General features: G+C 38.9%; 1 protein-coding gene across 2 annotated transcripts; it reads right to left on the bottom strand.

Annotated features, from left to right (window-relative positions):
- Positions 1-1,256: 1,256 nt before the first annotated feature.
- LOC311081685 (stonustoxin subunit alpha-like) lies at positions 1,257-15,334 on the bottom strand. Of its 2 annotated transcripts, XM_084112306.1 has the most exons (6): positions 15,243-15,324; positions 14,164-14,252; positions 3,999-4,283; positions 3,808-3,870; positions 3,408-3,443; positions 1,257-2,573 (listed from the first exon to the last, which is right to left on the bottom strand). In XM_084112306.1, exons 3-6 carry the CDS (start codon positions 4,261-4,263, stop codon positions 2,041-2,043), a joined length of 897 nt encoding a protein of 298 aa, XP_083968432.1. In that variant the 5' UTR covers positions 4,264-4,283; positions 14,164-14,252; positions 15,243-15,324; the 3' UTR covers positions 1,257-2,040. The 2 variants fall into 2 exon arrangements, with proteins under 2 accessions (XP_083968432.1, XP_083968431.1); XM_084112305.1 differs by lacking the exon at positions 14,164-14,252 and having other exon boundaries at positions 15,243-15,334.
- Positions 15,335-15,678: the final 344 nt, after the last annotated feature.

The raw sequence follows: 15,678 nt of genomic DNA, 5'->3' as shown, positions 1-15,678 counted from the left end.
TTTTTGAATAATATTGTGTCCTCCAGTGCCCGGACTCGACTGTACTCGGTCATTTTTCCGAGTCTAAAATGTCCGAGTCCGTGTCAAGTCCGAGTACAAATTCATCCGAGTGCATGACAAGTCCGAGTTCATTCAAAATTGGACTCGAGTCCGAGTCCGAGTTCGAGTACCCCAACTCTAGGGGTGTGTTTATGGGCAATTGTAATAACACTGGGCCGGTCCTCATCTTCAATTATTGGTATCGTCAAGCGGATTTCTTCCGCTTGTTCAAAGTCGTTGATACCCATCTGATATTTTTTAACTCTTTCCATGTCTGGTAAGTGTCCTTTTTTTCTTTTTAACGCTTTACCACACATGTCATAAATGTGTTTTGTCTTCATCTTTTTTACTAATAGTTTTGATTATATTTTCCGCCTCTGGGGTTTTGCACTGTAATTGTAATGTACAGTTTTAATTTTTTGCTAGTTCTTGCATCCATCGCAATACTGCTAGACCTACTTCACTTTCCTTGAAGTTTCCTAACTGCAGACCCTCCTTGGAGGGAAGCCAAAGGAGTATTTCTCCTGGATCCGTCTCCTGGACTGATGTCTCTGCCTGTAAGGCTATTTTTTGCCATCCTAATACACGAGAATCGCCCCATGTATATGCTTGAATAAAAATATTGCTGGATTTTTCTTTAGCTTTTGCTGCCATAGCTTAGCCTCTTTAATATAGCTCTATTTAGCGGTTTCTTTCGCCTTTTTATAGGCCTATTACTGTTATCTTCGCTCTTTAATTCTATTTCTTATGTGCACATTTAACCCTTTCTGGGCTATTTTTATAACAGTAATTTTTTCCCTTTCTGGGTCTGTATTATAACAGTAATCTTATCCCTTTCTGGGTTGTATTTGCAAATACTTTTCCACCTTTTCTGGGTCTTTCTTTAATAGTCTATTTCCGCCCTTTCTGGGCTTTTTCTCCGCTTAGTCGTCTTTTATGTAGTAATTTATATATTACCTCAGCTATTTAACCTTAAGCATATCCACGCTTACTCTATTTGGCAAGCACTCAATTGTCTAATTCTGGCCAGTAATTAGACAATTAAAGCACGTTGGTCGCCATGTTTTATGGTGTGTCCTTTAATCTTTACACCTTTTACCTATTTCTTTATTATTCTCAGGTAGGTAAGGAAAGTCGAATCTGGACAAAACTATAAGCATTCAAAAAGTACTTACAATTTGCTCAGCAGACTTCCCTGTGGTCAGTTCCTGCTTAAGGCCCTTAAATTACTACTCTGGTAGACAATATCTTGCCAATAATATAATATAAGTTTTATTAAAGTTAACAAAATTTATATAAAAGTACAATAGTAAAGTTACAAAAATAAGTTTCAATCAAGGTACAATCAGCTGGTATCAGGCGTCGAGGGACATTGCGCTATTCAGTATCCGTCCGTTCAGTCTCTCTCAGTCTTTTATACGTAGACGGTCAAACGCTGGTGCCAATCTCTCTTCTGACATCATCACATGGAGCGCTGCCAAATCGTCCGCCAATGCCTTCAGTTGTTTACAGCGCATTCCTTTCCAGTATCTTCAAGCCCTTTTCCTCTTCTTTTTTCTCTTAACCGTCTGTAACATACACCTTAACTACTACATTTTTCATTCATCATGAAAACTATTTCTAATACAATACAAGTGCTTTCTACTCTAAATCAGTCAATACATACATTTCATGCAAGTAAGTAGTTTTCTTAATGGTAATGAAATCACAGAATACATTTTCCATACAGCATTAATAATTGGGTTACATATATTTACTTAAGCAAAAGCATTATTAGTACTTATATTACATCAGTTTAAAGCAAATCAAGCATTAATCAAGGCAGTATAATTGCAAAATCATCATCTCCATTAACACTCTTTATTTCACTGAAAGAAGTTCAGCTGTGTTATTAATGTAATGAAGAGACAATAAGAGACTCTAGAACATCTCACTGTCACTGATTTATCATGCAGCTCAAAGCATTATGGGTAGAATCTCTCATCAGTCTATTCTCATTCATCAACACAGTGTCACTGATGATTCAGAACCAACAGAAAACCCAGGATAGAGTGTGTGTGTGAATGTGGTCTGGACTGTGTGTATGAGGCTCAGTGTGTCAGAGACGCTGTAGAAGGACAGAGTTCCTGCACTGTAATCCACATACACTCCTATTCTCCACACTCCTGTTCTCCTGCTGATGGGCTTTACAGGGAGATCAGTCTCTATGTTATTGTGCCAGAATGAGTAACTGTCAGGAGAGCAGGACAAACTCCAGGACTGATCATTAGATCCAAACACACACTCATCACTCTTCCTGCTGATGCTCTTATATGACACTGATATACACACACATTCACCCCTCCACTCAATCTCCCAGTAACAGCGTCCACACACACTCTCTCTACACAACACCTGAGGATAATCATCAAATCTGTCTGGATGATCAGGATACGACTGAACCTCTGGGTAAGTGCCAGTAATCACTCTTTTCTCCTCAGACAGATGGAGCCATGTATTCACAGTGTTCAGATCCAGAGTAAACTGATGAGAATCTGATGGAGAGAAAACACACATCAGTGAATTACAGAAACTTTCTATCTTGAGTCTTCATTTCAGATCTGACTCGTTCATTTAGGATTGTAAGCAACCAATGATAATAAAGCACTAAAGAAATATCATTCTGTAACAGCTTTTGTCCTGAATGAGGTTCTGACTGAAATCGCCATGGTTACCAAACAGAAAACATAGGACTCTTATGTTCAGATATTTATGTAATCAGAAATTATGAAACTGTCTGATCTTTTACAGTTTTTTTAATTGCTTTGCCACAATTTTCACAAGCAAGAATTTATATAGTGTGTGTGTGTGTGTGTGTGTGTGTTTGTGTGTGAGAGAGAGAAACAGACAGAGTGTGTGTGAGAGAGAGAGAGAGCATGTGTTCAACACACAATCACACAGTAATCCTGTTCACTGTTTATATAGTGTGTGTGTGTGTGTGTGAGAGAGAGAGAGAAACAGACAGTGTGTGTGTGTGAGAGAGAGAGAGAGAGAGAGAGAGAGAGAGAGAGAGAGAGAGAGAGCGCATGTGTTCAACACACACAATCACACAGTAATCCTGTTCACTGTAGAAAGAGAGAGAGAGAGAGAGTGTGTGTGTGTGAGAGAGAGAGAGAGAGAGAGAGAGAGAGAGAGCGAGAGAGAGAGAGAGTAATGTAGCTGAACTCTTCATGTTCAATAAATCATCAGTGTCAGTTAAACTTAGTTCAGTTTAATCATCATTTACATGATCAACTCTAGAACTCTTCTGTCATGTTTTCTTTCAGCTTCTACAGGAAGAACATGAACACACTCAGTGAGTTTCTCTGCTCGTTCTCTTAGTGACTTACATTGAAGGAGGTCGTTCCTGGTCTTGGGAACAATGACTGTGGAAATCAACAGACATGAAGAGTGTGATTATCATCAGGAGCGGGTCCACACACACACACACACAAACACAAAAACTCTCTCTCTCACACACACTCTCTCTCTCTCTCTCTCTCACACCAAGCAAGACAGGAGACTGTATTAGAGTTAGGTTGGGGTTATTGCAATGACCCTGCGTATGTAGAAGTTTTAATTCAGGGTTTAAGACTCTTGTAAACCATTTAACCATTCGTAAAAAATGACTAGACAGTCTGTTCTAATAAATGTACTTGTATAAGATCTGCTGCTGTTCTTCTTGGCCCTGTAATTGTTGCTTGCTGTTATATTTTCTCTTGTTTCCATGTACAGACAGGGATTATTTACCCCTGATCTCTTCTGAATGAGCTCCAACAGCTGCAGATGTCTTCATATTGCCTTCAGGCTGACCTGTGTGTGTGAGAGAGAGGATCACTCACTGGGAAATTTAAGTCACACAAACACATCAGCAAGAGCAAAGAGCAAAGTTCAAGTCAAACCATTACAATGGTAAACAGTCACTGTGAATTAAATGTTACCTGTCTTGTTTTTTTTCTCCAGCTGATCAGCCAGATTGTTCTGGTTCATCTTCCTCAGGATCGTCACTGTGATCTTCACAGCTTCTTCTGGTCCAAAACATGCTACCATCTTATCCACTGTGTCTAAAATATCTGCATTCTCCATGTCTTTCTTTTTTATACACTCATGATCTTTCTCTAAGTGCCACTTAAACTCTTTTAGATCATCTTCTCTCAGGTCCTTTAATGAGTTCTTGAGCAGATCTTCAACTTTAACAGACGCCATCGCCCTTCACAGATTCACAGCTGCAGGATAAAAAGAAAAAGATCTGAAGTAGTTTCACTCTTAAAGGAGAACTCCGGTCAATTTTAACATTTTTGTAAATTTGGAGTGCTGTCAATACAGAGAACAACGACAAAAATCGGTGTTGTCTACACCGTGTTATCCTCTTTTTAAAATGTGCACCCTGTTGACTTCAATGGGGCAAGTTTTAAAACTGCTTTTAGCCTCTTAACATCCTTGATGTGTCATTACAAGTGCCCAGCCATGTTAGATGATTCCTTCAGAGTGAACACGGGTGAATCTGACTGCAGTAGATGTGAAAGATATGAATAAAAGTGATGTTAATTCAGCCAGCGCAAATACCTGTATTTACATCCTGTTTTCGGTCGAAGTCCAAAGTAGTCGATTGTCGAGTTCACGCGCATAGGTTTAGTTACCTATGATCACGCATGTGAACTTGACAATCGACTACTTTGGACTTCGACCGAAAACAGGATGTAAATACAGGTATATGCGCTGGCTGAATTAACATTACTTTTAGGCTGCATTTACACTGCAGGTCTTGATGCCCAATTCGGATTTGCTGACCATATCCGATTTTTTTGACAACCCGCTTACATAATCTTTAAAGTGACCCGTATCCGATATTTGCATTTACACTATATACTGCCAAAACAACCAAATGTAGAGGTACTGACCCGGAAAATGAAGTAAAACAGCTCGATATGCAATGGATGCAGAAGCAGACAAAATTATTATAGTGATGCGCGGATCGTGGTTATATCCGCGGGGGCTCTGCGGATAATCCGCGGATCGGGCGGGTCAAGTAGGCTAATAAAAATAACATTCTGATTAATTTCGGTTGGGTCGCGGGTGGATATGATAAATCATTATTAACGAAAATATTAACTACATTCTCTAAAATATGAGTATGTTCCATTCCAGTTTAAGTTTCAAGGGAGTAAAGCCTGTTTATGCCATTAAGAAAATTAAATTCTGTCAAATAAATTTTTAAGGTTTTAAAGAAATGTTCATTTAAAAGCAGCGCTCATTCATCAGTGTAGGTGTAACGCCTGTCACCGGGTCCTTCACACCCCGCTCCGTGCGGGTCTCGAACCCGGGTCTCCGGCATGAGAGTCAGGCACTCTAGCAAGGAGGCTAAAGGCTGCAGCCTCTAGCGTCTGTCGCTAGAGCGCCAATTGAGATCAGAGGAGTGAGGTTTACTCGCACAGCAACTACTAGCTGGCCTCCGTTACATAGGCTATTATGTTGCCATTATAGATGCGCGCATCAACCGTCGCCTCGAGTCCGCTGTTGAAGGTGATGATCATCCATTTATCCTCACGCGTAACAACACATAAGAATAATAACTTTGACCATCGGGTGCAGATACTTAAATCAAAGAAAATTATTGGTGCGGGTGGATGATTTGTTTTTGGCTGCGGATTCGGGTGACGTTGGAGCCCATCCGCGCATCTCTAATTATGCAGTGTTTTGCTTTCAACACTATTTTCAAAGATCAGCAAAACATTGCTCTCGCAAGGTGTAGAAAAAATTACTCCACTGTGTTGAGCCTTCGACCTCCTGACGTCACTTTTTTAATGACGTACGACTCGCATTTACTGGGGAATATCCGATTTGTCTGCTTACATGGCACACGCAAATGCATGTATCCGATTCATATCCGATTTATTACCACATATGAATGAGGCCTGAATCCGATCTGAGAAAATCAGAATCCATGCGTTTTTTTCCTGCTTACACGTTCACCGGTCATTTCCGATCTGTGCCACATGAGAGGAAAAAATCGGAATTGGGTCACTTGAACCATGCAGTGTAAATGGGGCCTTATTCATATCTTTCACATCTACTGCAGTCAGATTCACCCGTGTTCACTCTGAAGGAATCACTCACATTGGCTGTGCACTTGTAATGACACATCAAGGATGTTAAGAGGCTAAAAGCAGGTTTAAAACTTGCCCCATTGAAGTCAACAGGGTGCCAATTTTAAAAAGAGGATAACACGGTGTAGGCAACACCGATTTTTGTCGTTGTTCTCTGTATTGACAGCACTCCAAATTTACAAAAAAAATGAGCTCAATGTTAAAATTGACCGGAGTTCTCCTTTAACATGTTGACCTAAGTGCTCAAATGTTATATGGATTATGAAATGGCGCTGTGATCGGATCAGCACTCTAATCCAAACTCATCTGTTAAAGGGGTCCTATAATGCTCTGCTATGCATGGCATCTATCTGAAACATGCTAGCAATGAGTACCCTAGCAACCATCCAGAATACCATAGCAACAAAATAGCTACACCCTAATTTCCACCCAGATTACCCTAACAACCATCCCAAGTCTCCTAGAAACTGCATAGCAACCACCAAGAATGCCCTTGCAACCAAATAGCCAACACCTTAGGATCCACCCTGAGTACCCTAGCAACCATCCTAAGAAACCGCATAGCAACACCCTAGCAACCACATAGCAACACACTAGTAACCACCCCAAGTACTCAAGCAACCGCATATAGCAACACCCCAAAATCAATCTATCTATGTGTCTTGTCTGTTTTTCTGATAGACTGTATTGCCTTTAAAAACTTCAAACTTTAAGCATTTAAAATATCTTCAAACCTTCTGGTCAGCCTTTCTCAGGCCAACTTCAAAGTTTGTCTCGAGTTTTTAAATCTAGTTTATTATCTCATCCCGTAAATGTAAATGCAAAAATGTGCTGTTTTTGTCTCTTTAAATGCAAATTAGCTGCTGCTATCAAGCTGCTATTATCAAGAAAAAAACAATGGAAAATTACTGCTTCACAACATCGTCCTGTGACGCTAAAAACCTTGAAATGGAGACATTCTCTCATCTTTAACTCATGAAGACAAACATCCCTTCAAACCACACAATCATGAGGTGTCACATTTTTTTGTGTAAACTGTCATGGAAATTCTTAATATGAATACAACCTACTTAATCTGACTTCTTCACAACGGACAATTTAAACAACTTGCAGTTGTTAAAAATAATAACTACGGTATCTCAAGGTAGTTCCCTGAATTACTAGCTAGTCATATGACTGTTAGTTCTACTGTGTTAAGCACTTTTTGGTTAAAGGTGCCATTGCATGGATTATTTTATTATTTTAGAATGTTTCCTGGGGTGCCCTTATAATGTTAGTATGTTTTTTCGATCAAAATTTGTTATAATTTAGAAATAAAAGGCATATTTCCTAGCCTGATTTCATCCTCTGATTTGAAGGCTCTGTTTGAAGGGATTGTGAGACTGCTGTGAGACTTCAATGTAAATGCCCACTGCTGTGATTGGCTGACATGCTTGCATATGAAATATCTTGCATTACATGTGGAACTATCTGGAAAACTTTTTACTATTACAGCTATTATACGTTTTTAATATTACAGCTATCGGGATTAACGAATCGTGAGAAGTTTTTTAAGTATTTAGATCTATTCCCATCACATAAAAGGTTGCAGTGATGAGCATTGAGCAGATAACAGTCTGTTGATCATGTGAAAAAAAGATCTTATCATTGCAACGCAGTTTCTGTACTCTCATTAATGCTTTCACCAATGCAAACATGAGGTAAGTACAGTAAGAGCTTTGTTGTGCAGTGTAACAGCGTCATTGATTTCATAACGAGTTTTGGCAAGTGTCCAGATAAACTCGCACTGTGTGATTGACAGCTTGGGCGATTGGAAAGGGATTGTTCTTTGATCGCTTTCTGTATATATATTAATCACAGTTTAAGTACGATTATTTTCATCCTACTAAGAGAAACGATGTGAAGTTGATCGCTACTTCTGTAGTAAATCACTACTTACCGCTTGCTGGAATATAGTTGGGATTGCCCCCTTCTTCAGTATGAAACGCTGAGAGAAGCCTGCTTGATATTGTCCCAGGTTAGAAAAACAGTCCGTGGTGAAATGGGCAGAGCAAACTAACAACTTCGAATTAAACTCTTGCGGTATCCGATTATAGATAAACATCAACCACGCCTGTTGACATTTGACTGTTGACTGCGCAGTTCTGTTCTGCCTGGCATTGAACATGGGCTGGCATATGCAAATTTTTGGAGGCGTACATATTAATGATCCCGACTGTTGCGTCACAGTCGGTGTTATGTGGAGATTCACCTATTTGTCAGGTGTGTTTTTCAAAAACAAGATTTAAATAAGAAGGAGAAAACAATGGTGTTTAAGACTCACTGTATGTCATGTCCATGTACTGAACTCTTGTTATTTAACTATGCCAAGATAAATTCAATTTCAAATTCTAGGGCACCTTTAAGTATATATGGCCTTTGACCTGAGCATCCTTAGTCTGCGTTTCTCTGTACATTTAATGTTAAAAATACCCATTACATAAAATATTTCTATCACAATACTCACAATAAAAACAAAGTGTTGTGCTTTTTGCCAAATAAAGAAAAATAAACATGATGCGAGTTCTGTCTTCTCTCTGTCAGTGTAGTCCATTCTGAAACGCATCCGAAAATGAACCATAACTCAGCGAATACTCAGTCACACAGGCATAAAGTCACACAGGCATGGAGCTTGAATTCTCTTCTTTTAAATGAAGTAATTAATATAAAAAACAAATATTCCCAGTTTATGTAATCTGTATGAAAAGAGAGAGATGTCAGTCGATCTCATTACAGCTCATTATAGCTCATTAAGTGTTAATGTGAACACACCCACGGAGAGTGCGCGCTATTCAAACGCAAATGATCTGAGGCAATCCATGCAAACGTGTCAACGGCCACATCAGCTGGATAAAACCAAGCGGCAACATTCTAATCTGAAAAATGAAGCCTACCCGGAAGTGCGAAAAATTGCAATACATCGAAAATCCGCTAGGGGGAGGTCCCAAAAGGGAGCAAATGTCCGTAGACCCCCATGTTAAAATGTATGACAAATAAGGGCGTGGTTAACTTTGATTGACAGCTTGATTGACAGCTGATAACGAGGATAGGCTGTGCCAAAGAGAATGACAACATAAGAAGCGCCATTTTTTTATATACAGTTGAAATATAATACTACTGTTTTTGTATCATGAAATGTAGTTTTAAGAGTTTTTCAGGTGAGAATGTAGTTGTTTAAAGCTCAAATCTGTGGTTTATTTATAAAGATTTATGAAAATTTTATCCAGGTTGTGAGATCCAGGCGATCACCGTGCGCTTGGCACTCATGTACTACGCCTGGAACAGCCTTTCCTCGGCTAGTCGTTCTGACGTTTGCCGCTGACTCTGGCGTCTCTGTAGTGGTTAAACATGAGATATAATTCGTCTTGTGTATATCTAACGGGCGATTTTTGGTCTCGTGAATCTATAATTTGTTCCCTGGCCAATCGTTTTGGCTGAGGGCTAAGTGAAGTTTCATAACTTTATAAGCTATTTAACTTTACCGTTGTATGGTTAGACTAGAGCGCTGCCTTTGTATGTTTGACTGAATTGTTTGCTTTATTTGTATAGCTTCTTGTACCTTTTACTGATACTTTTATAATGGCTAATATTGATAAAACTGAAATTTAACAAAAAGAGACTGGGTTGAGTTTTGTCATTTTAAATTTTAATACAACAAAGATGATCTGTAATGTTTACTGCAACATCTGTTGTTTAGTACAAATGCACATATTGCCTGGACCATATTAAAATGTTTAATATTTTTATATTTTATTTAAACGAAAAGAGGCAGGGTTGTGTTTTATATTTCGTTTTGTTATAAATAGGCTAACGTTATATGCAGTGAATATAATCAATACGCGTTGCCTGAACCACATTTGTGTGGCTATAATGTTTAAGATTTCTTTAAATGAAAACGAAAAGAGGGAGTGTGGTGTTTTATAACATATTTCGTTTTATTGTTGCCTAAAATATACATACAGAGATACCGGAGTAGCAGAGTGAGCTGAGTGACGCGTGCTGTTCCATTTGCAGAATTACCGGACTCGTGTCCTCGGGAGTCATTCTCCTGAGTCGGACTTGGCAATTAAGTCCGAACTTTGCGTACTTACTATCGAGAAACGCCTAATGTCGGCGCTTGGCTTCTTGTGACAAACACGCCGAGAAGCAAGAACAAGATCTGCTGTATGTCATCCATTGTTGTTTATGTTGCTTTCTTCGCACGAAAATGACGTTCCAGTCTCACACAAAGCCCGCCCTTTTACCCATATATGGATTGGCCAGAAGGTGGGCTGGGTTAGGATTTCCCAAGATTTTCCAAGATGGCGCCGCCCATACCCCCCATAAACAGCCTCAAAACCGTTCTTCAGAAAGTCTATGGGTGACGTCACAGACGCTTTGTCCATATTTTTTACAGTCTATGGATAAAACACTTCATGTTTAATCAGACTCATGTACTTTATGAGGCTGTGAGAAATAATACTATAGTAATAATAATCCTGGGAAATTTACCTCAGAAGTGCCGGTTTAGTTTCACTTCGAGGAGCAACGGATCCAGCTGAGTATTGTGAATAGTAAATTTTTTATTCTTATTTGCTTTGTTCTAATCGCAATATGCAATAGTGTCTGTAAACTGCAAAAAGACTGTTTAAATATGAATCGCTTGTCTGTGTGTGAATGAATGAACGGCTTTTACCGAACTATATTGCTATACTGAGATGAGAAAAAAAACGACTGAAATATGTTAAAATAAAATGTCTTTGTATAAGCAACGTATTAAACTGCAAATTAACATTTATATGCCCTAATATATCATAAAAACAATAGGCCTATGTTACAGACGAAATATGAAAGACATTTCGTTGACTAGTTTTGGATAGATTATAAAGTTTTTACTGTAAAATAGACTACTGCCACATCAAATAAGCTTTTGTTCACCAATTTCTGCTCATATGTTACATATTTATATTATGTTTTGTCAAAAATAATCAACTAAGATGTTATTATAGTGTTTGTTCCAATGTAGGCTATATTTAAACTAATTTGAAATACGTATGATAAAATGTGTACTTTAGTTTTTACAAAGAAAGATTACACTTGAAATATTGTTAATATTTTAATTGTTGTTGTAATTGTAACATTTTTAATAAAATAGCAAAGAATATATTTACAAGGTAGATGTAAACAAAATCTTAAAAGGTCAATATAAGCCTTCTCTTTAAATAATTTTTATTGTGTTTTATTAGTGACAAATTTGGGGAGAGGATATATCTAAACCCTTCTGAAAATACAGTATAATAATTAACTGCACAATTACTAGAAATGTTTACCTTGGATACTATACAATTTGCAAGCAAAAATACAAGTGGAAAATACACATTTTTTTCAAGATGTTTCCAACTGTGAACCAGTTTTGTAGTATATATACTCTCACCTAAAGGATTATTAGGAACACCATACTAATACTGTGTTTGACCCCCTTTCGCCTTCAGAACTGCCTTAAAGCTGCCGTCGGCAACATTTTTTTGATCAAATTCAGTGAAATTGACACTATAATCCGACAGAACAACATAAATAAGGTGGTTTTAGAAAAAAACCCGAGCTTCTAACTCCACCTGGAGCGTGTTATTTGTTTTGCAAAAATCCACCGCTCCCGTCTCATCGGGTCCAATCAGCGCAGGGGGGTGTGAGATCTGACTGTCAATCACAGTTCGTGCACACGCCACAGATCCCCCCTCCCTCGCGCAGATGCGCACATTACAATATCACATGCACACGACACGCCTGAAGTTCGCCTGAAGATTGTACGAAGCGTGATGGCGGAGAGAAAATCTACTAACAAGCTTCCAATTCCTCGGTTATTGCTATCTATGGATAGATTAGCCAGGGCAGCCTACCTCCGAGTCCATGGTGTTGATCGATGCTGAAGAGACGGACGCGTTCACAGAAAATCAGGTACACAAGCACTGACGATGGGCGGGTGCTCGTTGGTAGTGGGGGAGGGGCATGAGAGTTGTAAACATTCAAAATTTTGGCTAAGTCCACTCAATCTGCCAGACTTGCCGACTGCAGCTTTAATTCTACGTGGCATTGATTCAACAAGGTGCTGAAAGCATTCTTTAGAAATGTTGGCCCATATTGATAGGAGAGCATCTTGCAGTTGATGGAGATTTTTGGGATGCACATCCAGGGCACGTTCCACCACATCCCAAAGATGCTCTATTGGGTTGAGATCTGGTGACTGTGCGGACCATTTTAGTACAGTGAACTCATTGTCATGTTCAAGAAACCAATCTGAAATGATTCAAGCTTTGTGACATGGTGCATTATCCTGCTGGAAGTAGCCATCAGAGGATGGGTACATGGTGGTCATAAAGGGATGGACATTGTCAGAAACAATGCTCAGGTAGGCCGTGGCATTTAAATTATGCCCAATTGGCACTAAGGGGCCTAAAGTGTGCCAAGACAACATCCCCCACACCATTAGACCACCACCACCAGCCTGCACAATGGTAACAAGGCATGATGGATCCATGTTCTCATTCTGTTTACACCAAATTCTGACTCTACCATCTGAATGTCTCAACAGAAATCGAGACTCATCAGACCAGGCAACATTTTTCCAGTCTTCAAGTGTCCAATTTTGGTGAGCTCGTGCAAATTGTAGCCTCTTTTTCCTATATGTAGTGGAGATGAGTGGTACCCGGTGGGGTCTTCTGCTGTTGTAGCCCATCCGCCTCAAGGTTGTGCGTGTTGTGGCTTCACAAATGCTTTGCTGCATACCTCGGTTGTAACGAGTGGTTATTTCAGTCAAAGTTGCTCTTCTATCAGCTTGAATCAGTCGGCCCATTCTCCTCTGACCTCTAGCATCAACAAGGCATTTTCGCCCACAGGACTGCCGCATACTGGATGTTTTTCCCTTTTCACACCATTCTTTGTAAACCCTAGAAATGGTTGTGCGTGAAAATCCCAGTAACTGAGCAGATTGTGAAATACTCGGACCGGCCCATCTGGCACCAACAACCATGCCACACTCAAAATTGCTTAAATCACCTTTCTTTCCCATTCTGACATTCAGTTTGGAGTTCAGGAGATTGTCTTGACCAGGACCACACCCCTAAATGCATTGAAGCAACTGCCATGTGATTGGTTGATTAGATAATTGCATTAATGAGAAATTGAACAGGTGTTCCTAATAATCCTTTAGGTGAGTGTATAAGGTCGTTGTCTTCTCAGGTGTGAACCACTTATTATTCATGATGGTGTTGGATCGTTTACGCCCACACGCATATTGCCTTTCCAAACAAAAAGTGTCTTACAAAATTTAAATCAATGTATTGTTTTATGTGAATGTTTAGGCAGGATGATTTTCAGATCATTTTGAAGGAAAAACTCTAGGCGACAACATCCATTAGTCAGAAGTCTTGTGGACACATATTTAGTATGTGTTTTGTGGCCCTATTTCAGAAACTTTCATTTTTAGTTTTTTTAATAAACATGTATAAACATTATTCTCTCAAAAATACAAACATGTACATACATGTTGCTCACATATTATGGTAGACCTGCTTGTGCTAAATAGAGTGTAATTACACCTTTGCCATTAATATGTTTATAAGCAACTGAAAAAAGCACAAATGTCAGGGCATGTCAAAACATCTCAAGGACCCCAAAAACACCTTAGACCCCAGAGGGTTAAACAACAATAGCAAGCATTGCAAGAGCAAGTATAAGTAATATAAATTATAAAAACATAAAATTCTAATGAATAATAATATGAATAAATCAAATGACAACTACTTAAATGAATATGGAAGTAAATATAAAAGGAAAGAAAATAAAACAACACCAATGTCTGGTGGCTTAAATTAAAACAGGTTGTTGTAACCCTTAGATCCTTCATTCCTCCTCTTAATCATATTTGAAAACACTGGATTACATAGACTGATAAATGCAAGCAATGATCATGATCAAAACATACTCTGAAAAGCTTGTGTGATCAGGTCGTACTCTTCCTTCTACATGCTCTTCAACAGAACAGCTCTTCTCTGTCGTACTGCATACCAGCGTCTGTTGAGAGTGTGTGTCTGACATTGGTTTGTTTTGTGAGACACTCGACTGTCGTAAGGCTTTCATCCAATGTACAAGAGTCTGATGAGAAACACTCCTGAAACTTATTGAACACGAGATGCAAAGAGAGCTACTGGAGTATAAAGTCAGAACGAAAGGCACTCAAGAATTTAGAACAAAATAAAAGCCTTTATTCATGGCTATAACATTTTTAGGAACATTCATATATCCGCACATCAAGTGTGTGTGAGGATCACATGCCAAGGCCATGGAGAGGAGTGAGAGGAGTTAGTTTTTACCACAGAGGAATGTGAATGCAATCTAGCATAGTTTCCACTGATGCATATGTTGACTGAAGTATTCTCTTTAAGGAATGAGGATTGTGTAGCATGAGATATACATTTTAAACATGAACACATTTCTCTACCTAGTAAAGATAATTTATGTTCCTTTGGTCAGCATATAAATGCCCAACCTTTGTGTATTGACGAATGAAGGCCATCTCTCCAGTAAATTGGTTTTCTCTGCTATGTCTCAACATATAATAATAAATAAGAGATCTCATGGCATCTCATAGTGTTCGCTTCTGTGATTCGGGGAGAAAAGCTTAATTCCAAGTCTAGACTAGTGCCAGTGCTGCCAACTCTCAGACATTCAGTGCGAGACTCACGCTATTGACACTGTTCTCACACTTACTCACGTTACACAACCATATTCTCATGCAGTGAAAACTCACAGAGCAAAGACACTGATTCTGACAGACAAGAGCAGATTACTCTGATATGAAAAAGTCTCTGTTTCTCTCATATCGCTCTATAATTCTCACATCAAGCTAAACTCAAGATTTGACAGCCCTGCTAGTGCTAAGCAATAAAAAAACTGTATAAACAATGTGTCAATGCTGTTTATTAGGTCTAGATCAATGTGAACAGATACATGACACTTTTAAATATATATATATCAGTATTTTATAAAGTAGTATTTACTAACCATGAATAATGACGTGTGGTGTTGCTTGTTCCTCCACTGAACTTGAACTGTCTTGAAGTTACTTTGAAACTCCTTTAAACGTGCATTTTCATAAAGGACTGTGGAGTTGTTTTCTTCAGAACTCAAACCTGTTAAACCAGAACTTTTTCAGAAAACTAACAGAACCAGTTTTTCTAAAGGAGTTGTGACTTTTGTCTTTAAACCTTTAAAGATGATCCTCATGATTGATATCCACTGTTACAGCAGTGTCAGCTTGACAGATGTTGTTGTTCTCATTGCCATCTTCAGTCAGGGTGGCATTGCTGTAACCAGTGGCAGATTTCATGCTAAGGTGGCATTTGTCAACTGGGGAATCCTCTTTTATTTTCCCCTGACACTTTGCACAAAAAAAGTGAGGAGCCACTCAACTCTGTATTATTACTTCTAAAAATCTTGA

The sequence above is a fragment of the Abramis brama genome (assembly GCF_963993115.1).
Source record: "Abramis brama genome assembly, chromosome: 4".
Taxonomy (NCBI): domain Eukaryota; kingdom Metazoa; phylum Chordata; class Actinopteri; order Cypriniformes; family Leuciscidae; genus Abramis; species Abramis brama.
Note: the sequence above shows the minus strand (reverse complement) of the source record. Positions and strands in the feature narration are given on the sequence as shown.

Coding starts and splice junctions, on each gene's coding strand:
- LOC311081685 (XM_084112305.1), bottom strand. CDS start 4,263: ATGGCGTCTGTTAAAGTTGAAGATCTGCTCAAGAACTCATTAAAGGAC. Junction 3,871..3,998: donor GGAGAAAAAAAACAAGACAG/GTAACATTTAAT, acceptor TCACACACACAG/GTCAGCCTGAAGGCAATATG. Junction 3,444..3,807: donor TCATTCAGAAGAGATCAGGG/GTAAATAATCCC, acceptor TGATTTCCACAG/TCATTGTTCCCAAGACCAGG.